At 45.7% G+C, this 21,149-nt stretch overlaps 1 protein-coding gene across 2 annotated transcripts in view; it reads right to left on the bottom strand.

Moving 5' to 3' along the window:
* The window catches only part of OFD1 (OFD1 centriole and centriolar satellite protein), a 100,923-nt gene that overhangs the window by 43,499 nt on the left and 36,275 nt on the right, over window positions 1-21,149 (bottom strand). For both annotated transcript variants that reach the window (XM_073586220.1, XM_073586218.1), the window contains exons 10-15: window positions 18,214-18,333; window positions 10,894-10,967; window positions 9,636-9,727; window positions 8,440-8,629; window positions 7,642-7,772; window positions 7,222-7,333 (exon numbers count right to left, since the gene is read on the bottom strand). In XM_073586220.1, the coding sequence (XP_073442321.1) occupies window positions 7,222-7,333; window positions 7,642-7,772; window positions 8,440-8,629; window positions 9,636-9,727; window positions 10,894-10,967; window positions 18,214-18,333 (719 nt within the window). The remainder of the gene's footprint in view (window positions 1-7,221; window positions 7,334-7,641; window positions 7,773-8,439; window positions 8,630-9,635; window positions 9,728-10,893; window positions 10,968-18,213; window positions 18,334-21,149) is intronic.

A 21,149-nucleotide genomic window follows, 5' to 3' on the forward strand; every position in this document is an offset into this window, starting at 1 on the left:
AGCAATGGTCAGACAGAACGCACCAATCAATCCCTGGAACAAATTCTCAGGTGTCTGACCTCCGCCAGACAGGAGGATTGGTGTGATGCGTTACCGGTGGCTGAATTCGCTTTTAACAACCGGGTGAGTCAGTCCACCAACATGTCCCCATTCCTGATTAACTATGGCTTTAATGCGCATTTTGGGGAGTTTTCTCGGGTGGATTCCGGTTGTCCAGGAGCTGAGGGGTCCGTTCAACGGTTAAAAAGCCTCTGGGCTGAAGTCCGGCGTAATATCTCTCGGGCCCAGGGGAGATACAAATATTTTGCGGACAAAAAGAGAGCCTCGGGAGACATGTTTCAGGTGGGAGAGAAGGTTTGGCTCTCCACGCGTAACATCAACTTAAAGGTACCATCAGTTAAGTTGGGACCAAAGTTCATTGGTCCGTACGAGATTATGGAGATAGTCAACCCTGTGGCATATAGGTTGCGTCTCCCCGCCTCCTTAAAAATATCTAATGTGTTCCATAAGTCTCTGTTGAAACCAGCAGGATCTGTCAAAGAGAACTCTGAGGCTGTTGTTCCTCCAGTGCTGGTGGAGGGTCAATTGGAGTATGAGGTCGGACATATTGTGGACTCTCGGCGGGTGCGCCGCTCTTTGCAGTACCTGGTCCACTGGAAGGGATATGGACCAGAAGAGCGCTCATGGGTCCCTGCTCGCTCGGTACATGCCAAGTACCCGGGGAAGCCTGGGGGTCCAGAGGCCCCCCGTTGAGAGGGGGGTACTGTCATGATCCCAGTGCAGGTTTTTGAGCTGCACACCGGGGGTTAATGTCTGGAGCTCTGTGCAGGTTTTGACCTGCACACTTGGGGTTAATGATTGTGGCCTCTTTCTGGTTCTGGGAGAGCTTCATTAACCCCTGGGTAGCTTCAATCCCTGCCAGTTATACTTTTGCCTTTGGCCTAGTGTGCTGACCCCCGTGTGCCTGTTTGTTGCTATAGCTTGTTTATATGGTTCTGACCCGGCTCTGTTTCCCGTTGTGAGTTTGCCTATTGATTTTGTACTGCGTTATTATCTGTGTATGACTCATTGCCTGTGACCTGACTACTCTCTGCTCGCCCCCTTTGGTACCTTGCAGCTATCTCTGTGTGTGACTCATTGGCTACGTCTTGACTATTCTCCCTGTCTATGCCCCCTGGTAACTTTGTCTCGCAGTTACTCTGCTAGGAATTGTCTTGCAGCTCCTAGCTCTGTGGAGTTTATGCCATGCTTCTAGCAGTCACGTGCTTCAGGTCCTGCAGCTCTGAAGTACGCATCTACTCGACTGCTGCCCGCTCCACAGGTAGCTTTGAGCACGCTTTCGCTTTACTCAGGACACGCGCACTGGCTCAGTGAGCAAGTTCAGTGCAGTGTCTCTGACAGGGCAAACACTTTTTCACACCACTGTATACCTGTCATTGAAGTACACTTCCACTGAGAAAATAAAGGAAATACAGTTGTTAAATTTAGATCTCTCAAAATGATCAGATCAAGCCACTGATTCATTAAACGCACTGATAACACTTGCGTACATCTCTGGGGTGGGTTATTAATTTGCGGAAAATAAAGCGCCTGGTCTTGACGAACTTCTGGGAGACGTTTTATGTTCTCAAATTTTGAATACCGTATGCTGAACAAATTATTTTCTATCCAGGAACTTCCTTTTTCATTGCTGAATTCTGAAATACCGTATATACGCGTGTATAAGCGGACCCGTGTATAAGCAGACCCCCCCTAATTTTGCCACAAAAAACTGGGAAAACTTATTGACTCATGTATAAGCCTAAGGTGGAAAATCCAGCATCTACTGGTAAATTTCAAAAATGAAAATAGATACCAATAAAAGTAAAATTAATTGAGACATTAGTAAGTTAAATATTTTTGAATAGCCATATTGAATCAGGAGCCCCATATAATGCTCCATACAGTTCATGATGGGCCCCATAAGATGCTCCATACAAAATACACCCCATATAATGGCTGCACAAAGGTTAATAATGGCCCCATAAGATACTCCATAGAATAATATGCCCCATATGCTGCTCCATAAAGGTTATGGCCCCATAAGATGCTCCATAGAATATGCCCTGGCCGCATAAGACGTTCCATAGATTATGCCCCATATGCTGCCCCATAAGATGCTCCATTGAATATGCCCCCATATGCTGCCCCCATAAGATGCTCCATTGAATATGCTTCATATGCTGCCTTCATAAGATGCTCCATTGAATATGCTTCCATATGCTGCCCCCATAAGATGCTCCATTTAATATGCCCCCATAAGATGCTCTATTGAATATGCCCCCATATGCTGCCCTCATAAGGTGCTCCATTCAATATGCCCCCATATGATGCTCCATTTAATATGCCCCCATATGCTGCCCCCATAAGATGCTCCATAGAATATGCCCCCATAAGATGCTCCATAGAATATGCCCCCATATGCTGCCCCCATAAGATGCTCCATAGAATATGCCCCCATATGCTGCCCTCATAAGATGCTCCATTCAATATGCCCCCATATGCTGCCCCATAAGATGCTCCATAGAATATGCCCCCATAAGATGCTCCATAGAATATGCCCCCATATGCTGCCCCCATAAGATGCTCCATAGAATATGCCCCCATAAGATGCTCCATAGAATATGCCCCCATAAGATGCTCCATAGAATATGCCCCCATATGCTGCCCCCATAAGATGCTCCATAGAATATGCCCCCATATGCTGCCCTCATAAGATGCTCCATTCAATATGCCCCCATATGCTGCCCCATAAGATGCTCCATAGAATATGCCCCATATGCTGCCCCCATAAGATGCTCCATAGAATATGCCCCCATATGCTGCCCCAAGATGCTCCATTGAATATGCCCCCATATGCTGCCCCAAGATGCTCCATTGAATATGCCCCCATATGCTGCCCCATAAGATGCTCCATTGATCATGCCCCCATATGCTGCCCCATAAGATGCTCCATTGATCATGCCCCCATATGCTGCCCCAATAAGATGCTCCATTGAATATGCCCCCATAAGATGTCCCATACATTATGCCCCCATATATTGCTGCTGCCGCTACTGCAGGTATAAAAAAAAAAAAAAAAAAAAAAAGACAGACATACTCACCTCTCCTCACTGGGGCCAGGTGCCGGTGTGCTGAGCAGGCGGACACCGGCGCGCTATGGGGGACAGGTGTCGCCGCTAGCTCAGGACCCGACACCTGAGATCTTCACCTGTCCCGGTTCCAACGCTGCTCGTCGCTGTCTTCCCGCCGGGTCCGTCTGTCAGTGACTGTACAGGCAGAAGGCGCGCACTGACTACGTCATCGTGCCCTCTGCTGTCTGAACATCACTGACAGAGGGACCTGGTGGGCAGACAGTGGCGAGCAGCGTTGGAACCGGGCAGGAGAATATAGCATATACTTACCTCCCCCTGGCGTGTCTCTGCAGCCCCGGTCTCCCTTCCTTCCTTCAGTGATCACGTGGTACCACTCATTAAAGTCATAAATATGCGCGGGGGGGTCAGTATGATGTGACACTCCTGCTCCCCCTCCTACCCCCCTGGCTATATGACTCGCGTATAAGCCCAGAGGGGGAATTTCAGCCCAAATCCCAAAAAATGGGCTGAAAATCTTGGCTTATACGCGAGTATATACGGTAGTTTTGATCTTGACGCCAGGTAAAGATCCATGTACTATTCAATCCTACCGTTAAATTTCTTGATCAATTCAGACCATAAAGGGATTTTCCAGGATTTATTTATTTTCTATAGGGCTAAGCATTTATTGGTAGGTAGTTGACAACTATCTGCCTGTTCTACTGTTTGACAATCACTCCAAGAACTTAGCGGTCACAGAACCGATCCTGGAGACAATTCTCCTAGTTCCTTTGACATCACGTTGACAATGCAGTTCCTCTTCTTCTGCTGAGCTCTGTTTAAGGGGCATCACTGCCAATGTCATGTTGAATGACAGCCAGCTCAACTAACGCAGCAGGAAGCCGGCTGTCCATCAAAATAGCGCAAAGTGGAAGAGGAGGAACTGCTCTGTTGATGAGATGTAGCAGGAAGTAGGGGAATCGCCACAAGAAACAGTTTCTGGCTGCTTTGAGCTGGGAAAGATAAGCATACAGCAGAACAGGCAGGTTGTTAGCAAATACCTGCAGATAAGTGCTTCCCCCTTATGGTGTGACACAATGTGTAAAATAAATGAAAAATAAACAAATAGCAGGTAAAAAATAAATATACACTGCTCAAAAAAAGTAAAGGGAACACTAAAATACCACATCCTAGATATCACTGAATTAAATATCCCAGTTACAAATCTTTATTCATTACATAGTGGAATGTGTTGAGGACAATAAAACATAACAATGATCAATGTATATCAAAAATAATATCCCATGGAGGTCTGGATTTAGAATGATACTCAAAATAAAAGTGAAAACTCAAATTACAGTTTGATACAACTTCTGTGGAAATGCCTCAAGACAAGGAAATGATGCTCAGTAGTGTGTGCGGCCTCCACGTGCCTGAGGGATCTCCTCTCAGACATGGATTAAAGCATCAGTCAACTCCTGGACAGTCTGTGGTGCAATGTGGCATTGGTGGATAGAATGAGACATGATGTACCTGATGTGTTCAATTGAATTAAGGTCTGGGGAACAAATAGGCCAGTCCATGGCATCAACCCCTTCATCATGCAGAAACTGCTGACACACTTCAGCCACATAAGGCCTAGCATTATCATGCATCAATTGGAACCCAGGGCCCACTTCACCTGCATATGGTATCACAATGGGTCTGAGGATCTCAACTCGGTACCTAATGGCAGTCAGGGTACATTTGGCTAGCACAAAGGAGGGCTGTGTGGCCCTCCAAAGAAATGCCTCCCTACACCATTACTGACCCACTGCCAAACTAGTCATGCTGGAGGATGTTGCAGGCAGCAAAACGTTCTCCACAGCATCTCCAGACTCTGTTAAGTCTGTCACATGTGCTCAGTGTGAACCTGCTCTTCTCCGTGAAGAGCACATGACGCCAATGTCGAATCAGTCAATCTTGGTGTTCTCTGGCAAATGCCAATCGCCCTGAACGTTTTTTTGGCTGTAAGCACAACATGCACTTGTGGACATCTGGCCCTAACACCAGCATCATGGAGTCTGTTTCTAACAGTTTGAGCAGGCACATGGGTGTTAGTGGCCTTTTGAGGGTCATTTTGCAAGTGTCTGGCACTACTCCTATTTGCACTAAGGAGGAGGTAGCGGTCCTGCTGCTGGGTTGTTTCTTTCCTACAGCCCCCTCCACTTGTCCTGGTGTACTGGTCTGTCTCCTGGTATCTACTCCACACTCTGCAGATAGACATAGCTACCCTTCTTGCCACAGCTCGCATTGATGTGCCATCCTGGATGAGCTGCACCTGAGCAACTTCTGTGGGTTGTAGACACCACCTCATGCTACTGTACCTCTAGGGGCGAGAGCAGTGACAAAATGCAAAAGTGACCAAAACAATAGCCAAAAAGGATGAGAACAAAGAAATGATCTGTGGTAACCCCTTGTAGAACCACTCCTTTATAGGAGTTGTCTTGCTAATTACCTATAATTTCTACCTGGTGTCTGTTCCATTTGCACAAAGGCAGGAGAGATTGCTTCATAATCAGTGTTGCTTCATAACTGGAAAGATTGATTTGTATAATAATATTTATTACAGAATGGGGAACAATTTTTGTTATGTACTTGTCACGACTCTATTGTAGGGTGTCCCGGGATCAGGGACTCCTTCCCTGTCCCTAACGCTAGGGGAACCCTAGCTCGCCCTGTTCCCTGGATTACTTCTGATGGTGATTCCACCCTCAGTCTGTACCCTTCCTCTACCCAGGGAAGAGGGGAGCAGTAGTGTACCGTAATACACCGACCAGACTAACAAGGCAATACAATCAAAATAGCTAATTATGGCACTCCTGTGTAAAGTGCCCAAATAGGATCTCACCTCATGTAAATCTTGTAGAAAACTTGGCACACAGGTAAAATGTTGTAAAAAGATAATTTTAGTGTGTGCAGGCAATCCAAAAATAAAGAAGATGTTTCGGTCATACAATGACCTTCAGCAGTCAGACATATTGCAGTGTGCACAGACAGGGTTATAGGCAATAACGAACGCTTAAGATCAGCAGCACATGCTGCATCAGTGTCTTACTTCTGATGGTGAAGACGCAGGGGCCTCGTACCTAGCCTTAGCTTGTGAATCTGCCCTCATTCTGTACCCTTCCCCCACCCAGGGAGGGGGGAGTAGTAGTGTACTGTAATACACCAAACCAAACTAACAAGGTAATACAAACAGAGATAAAGGAAAATACCAATCATACAAATATATTCACACAAACAACAGAGGTAAACACTGGGGAGTGGCGGATGCGATAAAACCAAATTAGAAGAAGGAAAGTAATTAGCACACACCCAAAACCTTGTAACAGTCTCCCTTAAATCCACCAAACAACTTCTCAAACAACAACAACCACAAGCCACCATCTCATAACCATGCAGCATAAGCTAGCTCTGGCAATGAGAGCTAGGAAGTACCCAGATTATACTGGAGATGGGAGTGGCTAACAGTGAAGAATTGAAAGCCTTAATGCAGGAAAGCTTCCACTAGCTCTCAACTAAGCAGATTAACCCCTGCACTGATAAAAAGAAACCTGCACCGTTTAATATGAAGGTGTAGTGCTTTTAAACAGTACAGGAGTAGGAGAAATCAGACACTGAGGTCTTCTGGCTCCTCTCTATTGTAGTAAAGCAGTGACAGTACATTAGTGGTAATGTATGGTCATAAAAAAACTAGGAAAAAAACATATCCTTATTTCCATTATTTTTCCACTGATATTCACAAAAAAAGAAAGAAACAAGAGAGTGAATATGACAATGATATAAAAATCTATCATGTAAAAAAGACAATGATACTTGCGTTTTCAAACAAGAAAATCTATTACAGCTCTTTAAACTGCATGCATGAAAAACTTTGAAAATGTGCCAGGTCAGGAAATGGCCCGGACTTGAACTGGTTAATAAAACACTACAAATGTCTTTTGTTTTGGTTTCAGTTCCTATTTAAATGGAAGATTAACACATAAGGAAATTGGTCTCTAAACTGAAATGCAATAAAGCAAAAAGATATGTAAAAGAAAATCATTTATTAAAGAAAGAAACAGACCTTGTTGGGTTTGTCTCAACTGGAACTCCAGTTGTTCAACTTGGCCACCTAATCTTTTTGATGACTCTTCGCGGCTCATTAACTGCATTTTCATTTCCAACCCTCGTTCAATCTGAAACCCAAAGACACATAGAATCAGATGTGGAGCTCAGTCTGCTGAATGTAGGGCTTGCTCTGCTGCTACATTATATCTACCTTGGTCCCTGAAGACACAATATTAACTGGTGTGACCATTGTACAACTGAAAAAACATAGTCATGCGAAATGACAATTCTAAGGAAAAATACGTAATCCATTCAGAAGACCCCAAAAGGTCAAGTAATTCAAAATCTGCATTAGAAATATAAAATATAGAATCTAGTTGGTTATAAGCAACCACATCGATGGGTACAAGAGGAGATAACTCCTAGAGAAGCTCACCTCTAATTCCAGCTGTCTTTCCAGGATTTCCCGCTGTATTTTTAACTCATTTTGCTCACTCTTCCTGGCAGACTGCAGCTGATTCATTTCTTCTTGGAGTGTCAGTAACTCGATAGAAGGCTGAGAGGTTTCTGGAAATTATAAGTATAGTGATTGTATATAGATTAAATGTCACTGTACAGTAATGAGTGTATATTTTGCATTTTAATTAATGGGATGTAGATGGAAGATAACGGAGAAGTACAGCCATGTTATATTGTGCCACCTGATTACTGGGCACAATGTTGCCAGCAGCATTAACAATTACAAATTCTAGGAGTCAAAGTGAGAATACGACATGAGACTAGTGCAGATTTCATCCTAAAGAGATGTTTTCTCTGTTCATTTAACACTTGATGGGGCTGCTAAACAGATTTCTCCCCATTTTAATAGTTGGCTTCTTCTACTTGATAGAATGTGATGACTGCAACTGATCAATGGTGGCAACGATCACGTGACAATCCACCAGATTTTGATGCCAGCAGATCAGAGAGGGACAGAGCAGCGAGTGCGGGAGGGGAGCATAGAAATTTTGTTCATTACATCACCCTTCGCCAATTCACACAAACTTTTAAAGTAAGAGACAATTTCTTTTACACAGAGCACAATTCATATTTTGTAGCTTACGGTTATTTAGGAGAGGTGATAGCTTTATAAACAAGTGGATCTCTGCATAGACATGGTGGTAAAACAAAGTAATGGGTGCAGGTCTTCACAATCATTCATATGATCGAAAACATCCTTGCTGGCATCACTCACTTTCTCTGAGGATGAGATTTTCTTTTCTGAGCTCCTCGACTTGAGGTTTTAATAAGTGGACTTGACTCTGAAGGTCGACCTTCTCTTGCTGTACTAGAGGATATGCTGCAAATTCTCTAAGCTTCTCAGTCAAGGTTTGGTTCTGTTGACTCAGGAGGGACAACTGAGCTTTCAGGGTATCCACCTCCACCTAAATAAATACATTTACATATATTAGTTTATAGTCAGTAGTATAACTACTCCCCTCTCTTTACACATTGTATTTTCTCCATCCCTTACGAACAGCATTACCTAACGTGTGCAGCAGGTCAGCTCTCGAGCTCCTGCTCGAGCGGTGTACAGGCTCAATAGAAAGTCTATAAGTTCATACTCCACTGTGTGCACAGGCTCATAGACTTTCTATTTGGCCCGTACACCACTCATTTCAAATCTCATCTCCTGAGATCTCCATCTGCGAATGCGCCGCCCCGGCGGCCATTTTCCCCGGAGTACACCGCACAGGAAACCATGGAATTGCTGGGGCTCTGGCCTTTTACAAAATGTCGACGGAGCCCCGGCAGCACCAGAGACACCCGCAGCAGCGCCGGGCAGCACCACCGGACAAAGACTCATCCCACCCTACAGCAACGGTACCGGTAAGGTATATATGCATTATAAGACGCACCCCCATTTTCCACTCAAATTTTGGGGAAAAAATGTGCGTCTTATAATCCAAAAAATACGGTAAATTATTAGGTTAGAGAGTCACAGAAATGCTAAATCCTCAAAAAAGTACATATTGTAAATTTGTAAAGACAAATACAGACACTGCTATTTTTTTAGAACAACCCAATGCTATTTTTTTTTTAAATTTTCTGTAAAGTAGTTAAAATTATATACATTTCTCTACCTTTTTTGACTTAGAAAATACACTGCACAATGTTCCCAATGCTGGAAATAAAAATTAGTATAAAGATTTTGTGATTAACTCATATTTTTGAACATACTGCTATTATTTTGGACACTACTGTACTGTACTATATATATTACCGGATAGAAAAGGAGTTCAAAATTATGCAGCCATGTGATAGGGCAGTACAGCAGCAATGAAAGGTTTCTGTTATCTTCTAGATTTCAGCTGTAAAATTTGCTTCTTCACTATTGATAGCTAGGGTTGCATGGATTAAACCTTTCAGACCAAAAACTCGTGCACTCACTTGAAGTTGCGTAGAGCGAGAGACGGCCTGTTCTACTTCCTTTTTCTTCATGTTAATTACAATTTTATCTTCCTGTAACCGTGTTGCATCCTCTAAAAATATAACAAAAGTAAAATGGTGTCACACTATATAAAGTATTTTTCACAACAAATACAATTTCACTATCAATTTATAATAATGGAGGAGGAGGAGGGGGAGAGTCTCCAGCATGCCAGGGACTGCCTCACTTGGAGAGGCAGGAGTATGGGGCGATCCAGGGAAGAAGTCTTCTTGTCCCAAGCTGACAGAAGGGACATCTGGAAGAGACTGGTATGGAATTGTGCGAAAGGTACCGCTTCCATTGCGGCAATCATCTTCCCTAGAACTCTCACACAGAGTTGAACAGAGCGAGGGGATGGGTGTCTTAGGGACTGAATCCCCAGACTGAGTGCTGAAATCTTTTCCTCTGGGAGAAGAACTCTGGCGCGGGTGGAATCGAAACCCATAGGAAAACTAGACGCTGGGTCAGGATCATAAAGGATTTTGCTGTGTTGATTACCCAGCCTAGACAGGTGTCCAGGGTGACCTGAAGACTTTCAGAACAGTCTCACAAAGACAGATCCTTGATCAGTAAGTCATCCAGGTACAAAGAAACTCCTCGGATTCCATCGAGGCGATTACCAAGTGAAGAGACTCCATTCGGAAATGGCGGAGACGCACAAGTCAGTTCAGACGCTTGGCGTCCAGATTGGAGGGTGGAAGCCATCCTTTCCTGGGACAACGAAAAGATTCGAATAGAATCTGGAAAAACATTCCTGGGGAGGAAAGGGAATGATGACTCCTGCGTGGAGGACGGAGGAAATAGCTTGAAAGAAACCTGAGCTGGGAATCTTGGAGGACGAGACATGAAGAAACGCCTCCAGGGGGGATGAAAATTCTATTTTGTAGCCGGAAGTCACTATCTCTCTGACCCAGATGCCGTACAGACAAATAGCTAAGCAGAGTGCCACATGAAGAAACCCCCCCCACAGGCCGCCCCAGAGCACGAGAATATCATCAACTCAAAACTGAAAATAAAGATTAAACAACCACAAGACAGATTTCAACAACCAAGGTATCATTGTAATCAGTATAACGGCGCCAACCTGACACTGTTTGTAGGTTACTGTGCACAATCCTGCTGACGGGTTCCCTTTAATGGGGTTAAACAATAGATGAGTTTCTGACTATACATTCTCTGTGGTTGAAACAATAGAAAAGGTGCATTTTATTTGCCAACCTCTGTTTCTTCTCTCTTCTTCAGTAACTTTCTGAGTTTTCTTCAAATATTCTTCTTTTAGTTCAATTTGATACCTATCAAATAAAAGCAAAGTATCGTCTTCTAGTACTGTGCAAGGGACCATGACTGACAGAATAAATGTAAGCAGCAGACACACTTCCCCATGTTTATAGCATGGGTTATTATAATGATGTGTGCAGAGGGAGGACAATTTTCAGACAAGAAGTTTCTGTAATGTACAGTTGTGTGAAAAAGTGTTTGCCCCCTTCCTGATTTCCTATTCTTTTGCATGTTTTTCAAACTTAATTGTTTCCGATCACCAAGCAAATGTAAGGCTCTGTGCACACAGTGCGGATCCTCCTGCGGATTTCTTCCTTCTTTTTGCGGTTTTCCACCTGCGGATTTGTAGAATGGAGCAGGTGGAAAACTGCAGCAAAACCGCACAAAAGAAGTCACATGCTGCTTTTTTTTTTTCCGCACAAAAAACAGTGTCTGAAGCTGGTGACGAAAAGGCTGCTCTGATAAGGTAAAGAAGTTAAGGATTTTTTGGATGTTGAATCTGCACTCCAAGTCCTCAACCACAGAGCCTTCCTAATAGAAATGCATTTGCGGCAGCGAATGCCGCACAGCTAGCCGCATCCAAAGCGATCTGATTTGTGATCTCAGCTACCTACGCTGGCATGTCCATATCCTGCAAGGCTCTGTTTAATGATTCTGACCAAGAAACCATGGCCTTTGCTACCCAAGTTGCTGCGAACGAGGGAGAGAGTGCTGAACCTGACGCCTCAAACACTGAGAGAGCCAGGCTCTCTATGAGACGGTCAGTGGGATCTTTGATAGAGGCACCATTAGGTATGGATAACAGGGTCTTAGAGGCCAAGCACAACACGGTTGGATCTACCGTTGGGGATTCCGCCCACTTTTTACGGAGATCAGGGGCAAACGGGTATCTTACCTCGACAGACGTGTGCATCCTACGGACACTAAGCATGAACTGGTCTCGCCGGCAAGCAGGGCGAGGGTGTATACTGCGGGGGAGGAGCTAATCTTTTTTTCATTCACTTAGTATCAATCTCCTGGCGGCAGTAGCATACACCCACAGTCCTGTGTGCCCCAATGAGGCGAAGGAGAAAACAGCGTGGGCACCCCTCTATTCATGATAACCAGACTTTTGCTGAAGCTGTTTTGCCTGGCTGGTTATCAAAAATACAGGGGAACCCACACCGTTGTTTTTTTTTATTTATTTACAGTGCAGGCGGCTGTTAATGAATATTTCCATCAGCCGCCGCCTGCCCTTGCTGTTATCAGTTGAATACAACTCTGAACTGTTACGGGTGTGTCCGAGGCGGTAGAAAGTAAGCAACCAAAAAAGGATGGCACCGCTACAAAATATTATACAGGGTTCTCCAAAGGCATGTTATATGAACAATGGAAGAAAAAACAAGAAGAAAAAGAACATGCCCACAGGTATGGGAACACCCAAGTTTTGATAAAAACAATCAAAGCTTTATTAGAGACACCAAAACATGCTATAAGGGCACAACAGTAAATAAAAACATTTAAAAACCATTGCTATCATTGCTATTTTCCCCTGAGGCGATACGCATGGGGTGTTTACCACCCTCCTTTTTTCCCCTCAGCTTCAATGGCTCTTTATGGAACATATTCATACCCACACTATTGGGTTCGAGTTTTTGGGCTTCCTTTTTCCTATTTCATCAAGGGAACTGGTTTGGCTTTCTTACCTTTTTATGTCATGCAAATTTGATTGTTTCATGTATTTTCTTGGGACTATATGGTGACTAAGTTAATTTCTAATATATACTTTCTTTGACACTATGTCTCTGCCTCTCTACCTTTTAAACATTTTAGTCATATGGTGCTGTGAATAGGTAGACAGGGTGCATTATATACATATACTTTTTGGATATTGCTGCCAGTGTTTTTGGTCACGTTGCATGACACATCATTACCAATATTATTATCATTGATATTTGTCATTTGTCTTCTGAGCCTGTTACATTCACTGTTTGCTTTGTGGGGCAAGTTGTGGGGTGTCATTGCCACAACCATATGGCATGACTAGACTGTGTTTCATAGTCTGTTTTTAAATGTTTTTATTTACTGTTGTGGCCTTATAGCATGTTTTTGGTGTCTCTAATAAAGCTTTGATTGTTTTTATCAAAACTTGGGTGCTCCCACTCCTGTGGGCATGTTCTTTTTCTTCTTGTTTTTTTTCCCAGAGGCTGTAGACAGTCACACAGCATCTGGCTGCAGAAGGTCTCAGTGTTTGGCTTTGCAAGACGCCTTCCTAGCCCTTCTGACTCTTGGACACAGTGGCAACCTCACCCCGGTTCTAATTAACACACCTGGACCTGGGTGTTTATAGACTTCCTGTCTGCTACTGGGAATCGCCGGTGATATTTCCATTTCCCCCCGATGAGGCTTGGAGCTATAGCAGTCTGTTATCTTCCTCTTTGGTGCTGTGCTATCTTACCGAGTCTACTCAAGATAAATGTTCACCTTGCTTGTCTATTCCATCTGTCTTTAGTTATAGAGGGGATTGACTAGTGTAACCCCATCCTTCCCTAAACAGGGCTTACTGGCAGGGTCAGGCAGGGATTAGGTTCTTGCTCGGCGATAGGTGCAGAACCTATATAGGGACGTTTAAGGCAGACAGGGTGACTTTACATCTGCCTAGGGATCCCCACTCCCTTCTTCCCTAGTGTTGGGCTCCCTTTCCCTCATTCCTTCGTGTTGCACTTAGTCTTCCCACACTGTGCGTCTCCTGCTAGCAATGATCGCAGCGCGGGCAGGTGAGAATAATGAGAGCAGTCTTCAGCACCCGGCCCAGGGGAACAGCGCGAACAGTACTGCTGATTCCCAGGCGCCGGTACGTGTAGTACTGATGTGGCACACAGTTGCGACAAGTATTATAAACATGGACACTGATATCTCCGGTACTGTTTTTTTCGGCACTGGAAATATCTGGAGATGTGAGAGAGCCCTAATACTGTGTAAAAATAAGGGGCATCGTGAAAATAATCAGTGTTTCTTTATATACATTTTCATGTATACAGGGTGGTCCAAAAGTAGGTGGACAGTATGTGTAATAGGGTTATGAAGGGGGAGATTTATCAAACATGGTGTAAAGTGAAACTGACTCAGTTGCCCTTAGCAACCAATCAGATTCCACTTTCCATTCTTCAAAGACTCTTTGGAAAATGAAAGGTGGACTCTGATTGGTTGCTAAGGGCAACTGAGTCAGTTTCACAGATACAGTTTTCACAGATAAATCTCCCCCAAATCTGTTTTCTTTTCAGATAATTCAGATAACCCATAATGGCAAATAATTTATATACAGATCAAAGAAATGGATTTTAAAAGAGTATTGGAAACAGTTATAGCAAATTGGGTTGAAGTATTTGGTACTCAAGCCCCAAAGATATCCCCCCAGATATTGGATTAGTGTGTGGGACACAACCGACGGACAGGTATGGTATATTGTTGGTTTGTTTTCTAGACTTTTTTTTTTTTTTTTTAAAAGGAGATCGATGGCTTCACTTGAATTAGACGTGCTTGTATGGTTTAATTAAGAACAATAAAGGTGGGAAGAGAGAGGCTAAGTGCCGGATTTGGCACAACTTAGTGATGCGCCATTTCTTCGGCGGCTGTGTGCTGGTGTTTGTAGCCAGGAGGGGGGGGGTAATATCCATGGCCCCTCTCTAGGCTATGAATATCAGCCCGCAGCTGTCTGCATAGCCTTTTCTGGCTATAAATTATAGAGGGACCCCACGTCATTTATCGTTGGGGTCCCCCTATTTTAATAGCCAGTAAAGTCTAAATATACAGCTGCAGGCTGATATTCATAGCCTGGGATGATCCATGTGTATTAATCCCTTCCCTGGCTATAAACATTGGCCCCCGGATTTCCCTCTCCGGTTGGAAAAATTGCGTGGGAGCACACGCAATTTTTTTCCAAAAAAGAAACATTTATTAATGAAGTACAGGTCCCCTAATTTGCACACATACTATACTAATTTTATTAATCACTGACATCTATATATCTATCTATTCTACATTTATTTAGTGCAAGTAAACCATGTCTCCTATCCTGTCGGGTCTTGCATTGATTTTACAGAAGCCGACAAATGAATTGGCGGCTTTTGTTCTATCTATATTTCTGTACAATATAAATACATACATATTTTATATATATATATATATATATATATATATATATATATATATATATATACACACACACACACACACACTGTCACGCTAGCTACTTGGCAGGTAGGTGCGAGCCGGGGGGTTGTGGCCCCACTGTGCCACAAACCAGACTACCTCGGTCTTCGCTGGAGCCTCTGCTGGTGAGGTCAGGCTTGTGCGGCAGGTAGCTGCCAGGTGCCACTCCAGGATGGTGTCTGGCTGTGGCTGCTGACCCCACTTGGGGACAAGGCACTTAGACAGGTGCGACTGACAGGCAGGGAGGTAGGCACGGCAAGCACGGCTGAGACACATAGCAGGCAGGCACGGCTTGTTAAACAGGGCAGGCTGGCACGGCTTCAGACACTGGCAAGCGGGCATGGCTTGAGACACAGGGCAAGCTGGCACAGGAGAGACACAGGGCAGGCAGGAGTGGTATATGAAGGAACAGGTTTTGGACCTGTTCACACAAGAGATGCAGGTACGAATACAGGCAGGAAGGATTGGAATATGAAGGAATAGGTTTGGACCTGTTCACACAGGAGGTGCAGGTACAGATATAGGCAGGAGTGCGGAGTAGGCGGAGCCGCAGGAGTGCAGAGTAGGCGCAGCCGCAGGAGTGCGGTGTAAAGCTGAACCACAAGGTCTGCGGAGAGAAGCTGCAGCAAGAGGTTCTGCAGCAGCAGGAGCAGAGCAAAGCTGAACCACAAGATCTGTGGAGAGAAGCTGCAGCAAGAGGTTCTGCAGCAGCAGAAGCAGAGCACAGGCAAAACAGAGCGGAACCGCTAGAGTACGGAGCACAAGCAGACAGGGAGGACACCAGGAAAGACACAGCAGGGAAAGGAACCACAGTCAAGGAGACTGACAGACAGAGGTAGGACAGAGTTCAGACAAGGCATAGGTGTGAGACAAAGTATAGGACCAAGGAGACAGATACAAAGCAAGGCTGAACCAAGACAAGGAGTAATGGAACCGGGACCAGGATATTCTGCCTCCTGGAGGGTGGAAAGAGAAGTATTAGGCTAAGTACAGAGACTGGGATAGGACAAGGCACAGAGACCAGGATATTCTGCCTCCTGGAGGGCAGACAGAGAGTACCAAGCAAGGAAAGGGGAAAAACCTCCAGAGAAGGAGATACACAGGAGAGGACCTGGCAGGCTCAGTAGCAAGATACTGAGTGTAGACATTGCTCAGGCAAGGTTCAGTGGGTGGGGCAGCCCTAAATAGTAGAGGGCCCTATGTAATTGGTCAGGGACACATTAGCCAGGTGCACCCTGACTCCATAAGAAGCAGAGAGTTCAGGCGCCGCCCCCTATACACACAGTCAGGAAACATGAACACAGCAAACAGGAGACAAGGCAAGGAGCTGGCAGTAAACAGAATTCACAGCATGGCCTGGAGCAGTGAGCAAGTGGGGAATGGGAGGCCATGCAGCGATGCCAGCAGGGTTGTTACATATACACACACATATATATACACATGTCAATGTAGTCTATGTATATATATCTATTCTATCTTTTCTATTTTTAACTGTCAGTGTGCTCTTACTGTACGCCGGGCATGCATTGCCGGCTTTTCAAAGGACACCGGTGCGTATTTATCACAAGTCACACGGATGGTCCTTGTGGTGTGCGATTTTTTTGTCGTCCCCACAGACTTGCATTGGCGAGTCTCGGCCGATATGCGGTGCAAATCACAGCATGCTGTGATTTCACTCGCACGTATAAAACGATCGAGAAAAAATACAATGATGGGAGCTGCCCCATAGAGGAACACTGGTCCGAGTGCTATGCGATGTCTTTTCGCATAGCATTCCTCCATATTCCTCGCTAGTGTGATGCCGGCCTTAGGCATGGTGCGGTTTCAGAAATCAGACTTTTTCCACTGGTGAAAAACTCCTATAACAGAAGGGGCCTTTTTGCAGTTAAAAATCATTTTTGCTGTTGGGTTTCACAAAAGCTATTTAACAGCCCCTCCTTTGCACCTCTACAGATGGCTGCAAAATGAGTTAACTAAGGGTCCAACAGTGAGCTCATTCTGAGAGTTTATAACTATTAAGTCTGTTTTCTGTACTCCTCTCAACTCATCTATGACCACAGGCCACATTAAAGTTGAATATGGAGTGAAATTAAAAAAACCTGTAAAAGTAATTTTTGGTTAAAGGGGCTGTCCGGTCCAACTTGATTAAGTATGCAGTCACTCTGTGTGATTCGTCGGTTTCTGAGACCGGAGTGTATGTATGCATTATACATGCTCCCAGCCAGAACCTGACCTCATTCTATACACTTGTATGGCGAGGCCAAGCCCACCGGACAGCTGCGTCACTGTGCGGGGTAACAGCTGCATTGTCACCAAGCGGGGGGTCGCGTCGTCACCAAGCGGGGGAGCTGCCGTGTCTTCACCAGGCAGGGGAGCCGCCCGTCGTCACCAGGCAGGGGAGCCGCCCGTCGTCACCAGGCAGGGGAGCCGCCCGTCGTCACCAGGCAGGGGAGCCGCCCGTCGTCACCAGGCAGGGGAGCCGCCCGTCGTCACCAGGCAGGGGAGCCGCCCTTCGTCACCAGGCAGGGGAGCTGCCCGTCCTCACCAGGCGGGGGAGCCGCCCGTCATCCCCGGGCAGGGGAGCCGCCCGTTGTTACCAGGTGGGGGGAGCCGCCCGTCGTTTCCAGGCAGGGGAGCTGCCGCATTATCACCAGGCGGGGGAGCTACTATTACTTGCAGTCACTCTACTACTGCTTGCAGTCACTCTGCTACCGCTTGCAGTCACTCTGCTACTGCTTGCAGTCACTCTGCTGACTAAACTTCCCCAGGTTCTATCAATACAAAAGAATTATGAGATGCTCAAGAGTTTAGTCGGCACGTGACCACCTGCACAGGGAATACATGGGAATCGTGACAGGGTTCACATCACACACTCTCATGATTTGGCAATCCACAGTCACAGAGTGCCTGCATACTTTTCTTCTGACAACCGTCAACCCTTTTAATAGCCCCGTAGCACATTATTAACGGCTCAAAAACCACGTGTGGAGACATGTTTCACTTAACCCTTCTTATACAGAAATCCTAATTTATACTCTTGCGGTAGGATACACAAGCAGACAGACAAACCGTAAGACTTCATCTTTAATCTTCTTTTCATATGTATCTTCAATATTCTTTACATCCAGCTCTCGCTTCCGCAGCAACTCATTCACACTCCTGTTCTTCTCTTCTTGTAACTTTTGAGCTCTAAAAGGGAAATCACATTGATCTATCATAAGTGTTTAGTATCAATATAGTTTAACATATTATTAAAGGCTCACTGAAAATCTCCTTAAAAATGTATAGCGTTACGTAACTTTTTTTTAATCCTTTACCCACTAATATACAACTTGAAGAGTTTTTCTGGTGTTAACAGCTATTCCCTATATACAGGACCCATGATAACTTAATGATCAGTGGGGGCCCGACCACTGGGACCATCACCGATCAGCAGACCAGGGAACTTTTATCCCTACGAGGCCTCTCACCATTTTACAGCAGCAGACCCATAGAGAATCAATGGATTTGGGGCCGTTATCTGACCTTGTGTAAAAAGGTTAAAATGCCTTGTGGGGGATAAAAATTCCAAATTCTGCCAATTGGCTTGGGTATCAGCAGTTTAAAGTTATCAACTCCCTTGAAAAGAAAAACAAACACACAAAAAAAGAATCATTCCCACTCTTTTTGGATATTATTCCTTGCCATGTCACGAGATCTGTCTCAATTTGACCTTTTCAAGATGGAGACAGATTTTTCCAGTACCATCTCTTGCAAACTTTTCCTAGATTGCGGATTAAACTACGCTTTCTCCGTGAATATGTAAAACATGTAGGGGGTAGATAATCACGGCAGGCGTTTCTAAGATCCAGAGGCCTACGCTTTTTAATCAATCTAACTCATCTTTTGGCCTGTGTATGCACCAAAATACAATAATATAGTTTATCCAGCTTTCTGGCACAAATTACAGTGAGTCTATTAGGCAGTGCCCTTGCTGCTAAGGTGCGCCAACTTTTCTGAAAAGTTTCTAAGTTGGTGTTAAAATGGCAAAAGTTGCTAAGGTTTTGTGCAACTTAAAGTTGTAAAAAAAGGTGTGAGTCTTCGACAGTTTTCTATTGAGAACTGAATGATGAATTCCCACAGATGTTAAAGGTAACAAAATACAGTGCGTTGCAAAAGTATTCGGCTCCCTGGAACTTTTCAACCTTTTCCCACATATCATGCTTCAAACATAAAGATACCAAATTTAAATTTTTGGTGAAGAATCAACAAGTGGGACACAATTGTGAAGTTGAACGAAATTTATTGGTTATTTTAAATTTTTGTGGAAATTCAAAAACTGAAAAGTGGGGCGTGCAATATTATTCGGGCCCCTTTACTTTCAGTGCAGAAAACTCACTCCAGAAGTTCACTGTGGATCTCTGAATGATCCAATGTTGTCCTAAATGACTGTGATGGATTTAGCTTCTGCTGAGCCGATTTTTTGAGTGGCACCCACCCACAAATGGCGAGCTTACCTTGTGAGAAACCACCCCCCATACAGGGAGCGTCAGGGGCAAGACCAAGGGGGTGAGCCACCACGACTGCTGGGACTAGATGGCCGGCTCAGGGGAACACTATGTGCAAGTGTCTGACCACAAGGACGAGCAGGAAGCAAGACAAGACAAGAAGTTCAAGGTATCTTCATTAAGAACTTCAGGATAACATTCAGTGTGAACGTGAAAACAAGCAGCACGGCAGGGTGCGTGCGTGGGCACGCCAAGGTCCATAGCATGGCACGGGCCAGGAGGCACGCCCGGGCACAGGCAAAGGCACAACGGCACCGGACAGCTGGCAACGATCAACACGATCAGGGCATCAGGCTGCGGACATCAGGCCGCAGTCATCAAGCCTACGATCTCTGGCAGCGATCGGCAGGCAAACCTGGGCCCATGAAAGGAGGCACAACAGATCCCCAGGCACGGCGCATGTCAGGGAACACGCCGAGGTCCAAGGCAGGATTCCAGGCAGGATGCGTGCTAGGGGCACACCAGGGTCTAGGGCAAGGTGCAAGGCTAGGTGCGTGCGCAGGGGACACGCCAGGGTACAAAACAAGGTGCGTGTGTAAGGGACATGCCCGGGTTCAAGGCTTAACAAACGAGACAGGGCGCATGTGTAGAGACACGCCAAGGCACAAGACAGAAGGGTTCAAAGTACAAAAAACAAGACAGGGTGCGTGTGTAGAGACACGCCAAAGCACAAGAAACAAAGCAGAGTCCTGGCGTGCAGAGAGACACGCCAGGGTCAGGGTTCAAGGCAGAGTCCTGCGCGTGCAGAGGGCACGCCAGGGTTAGGGTTCAAGGCAGGGTGCATGCTAGGAGCCACGCCAGGGTTCAAGGCAGGGTGCGTGCTAGGAGCCACGCCAGGGTTCAAGGCAGGGTGCGTGCTAGGAGCCACGCCAGGGTTCAAGGCACAGGGTGCGTGCTAGGAGCCACGCAGGAGGCACGCCTCACTGGCCAGTGCACACGGCTGTACACAAACATGAGGCACGACCAAGGCACAGGAGGCGGCGAGGGAACCCACGCCGGGGTTCAGGGAAGGCAAGACAGGGAGCAAGGCAAGGCAGGGAGCAGAACACGGAGAGGAACAGAGACAGAAACACAGAGTCAGATCAGAGCGAGAACAGAGCTAGCAGCGGAGCGTAGGCCGAAGCCCAGAGCCGGGCCAAGGCAGAGCCTTGGGACTAGCCAGGAAACGAGACACAGAACTAGCAGCGGAGCGTAGGCCGAAGCCCAGAGCCGGGCCAAGGCAGAGCCTTGGGACTAGCCAGGAAACGAGACAAAGAACTAGCAGCGGAGCGTAGGCCGAAGCTCAGAGCCGGGCCAAGGCAGAGCCTTGGGACTAGTCAGGGAGTGTGCTAGAGAGCACCAGAGGATAGAGTCTAGCAGCGGAGCGTAGGCCGAAGCCCAGAGGCGGGCCAAGGCAGAGCCTTGAGACTAGACATAGAAATGAGCAAGAGAGCACAATAGGACAGAGTACGGAAAACC

The sequence above is a fragment of the Dendrobates tinctorius genome, unplaced genomic scaffold (genome assembly GCF_039654945.1).
Source record: "Dendrobates tinctorius isolate UK_male_01 unplaced genomic scaffold, ASM3965494v1 ptg000091l, whole genome shotgun sequence".
In the NCBI taxonomy this organism is placed as follows: domain Eukaryota; kingdom Metazoa; phylum Chordata; class Amphibia; order Anura; family Dendrobatidae; genus Dendrobates; species Dendrobates tinctorius.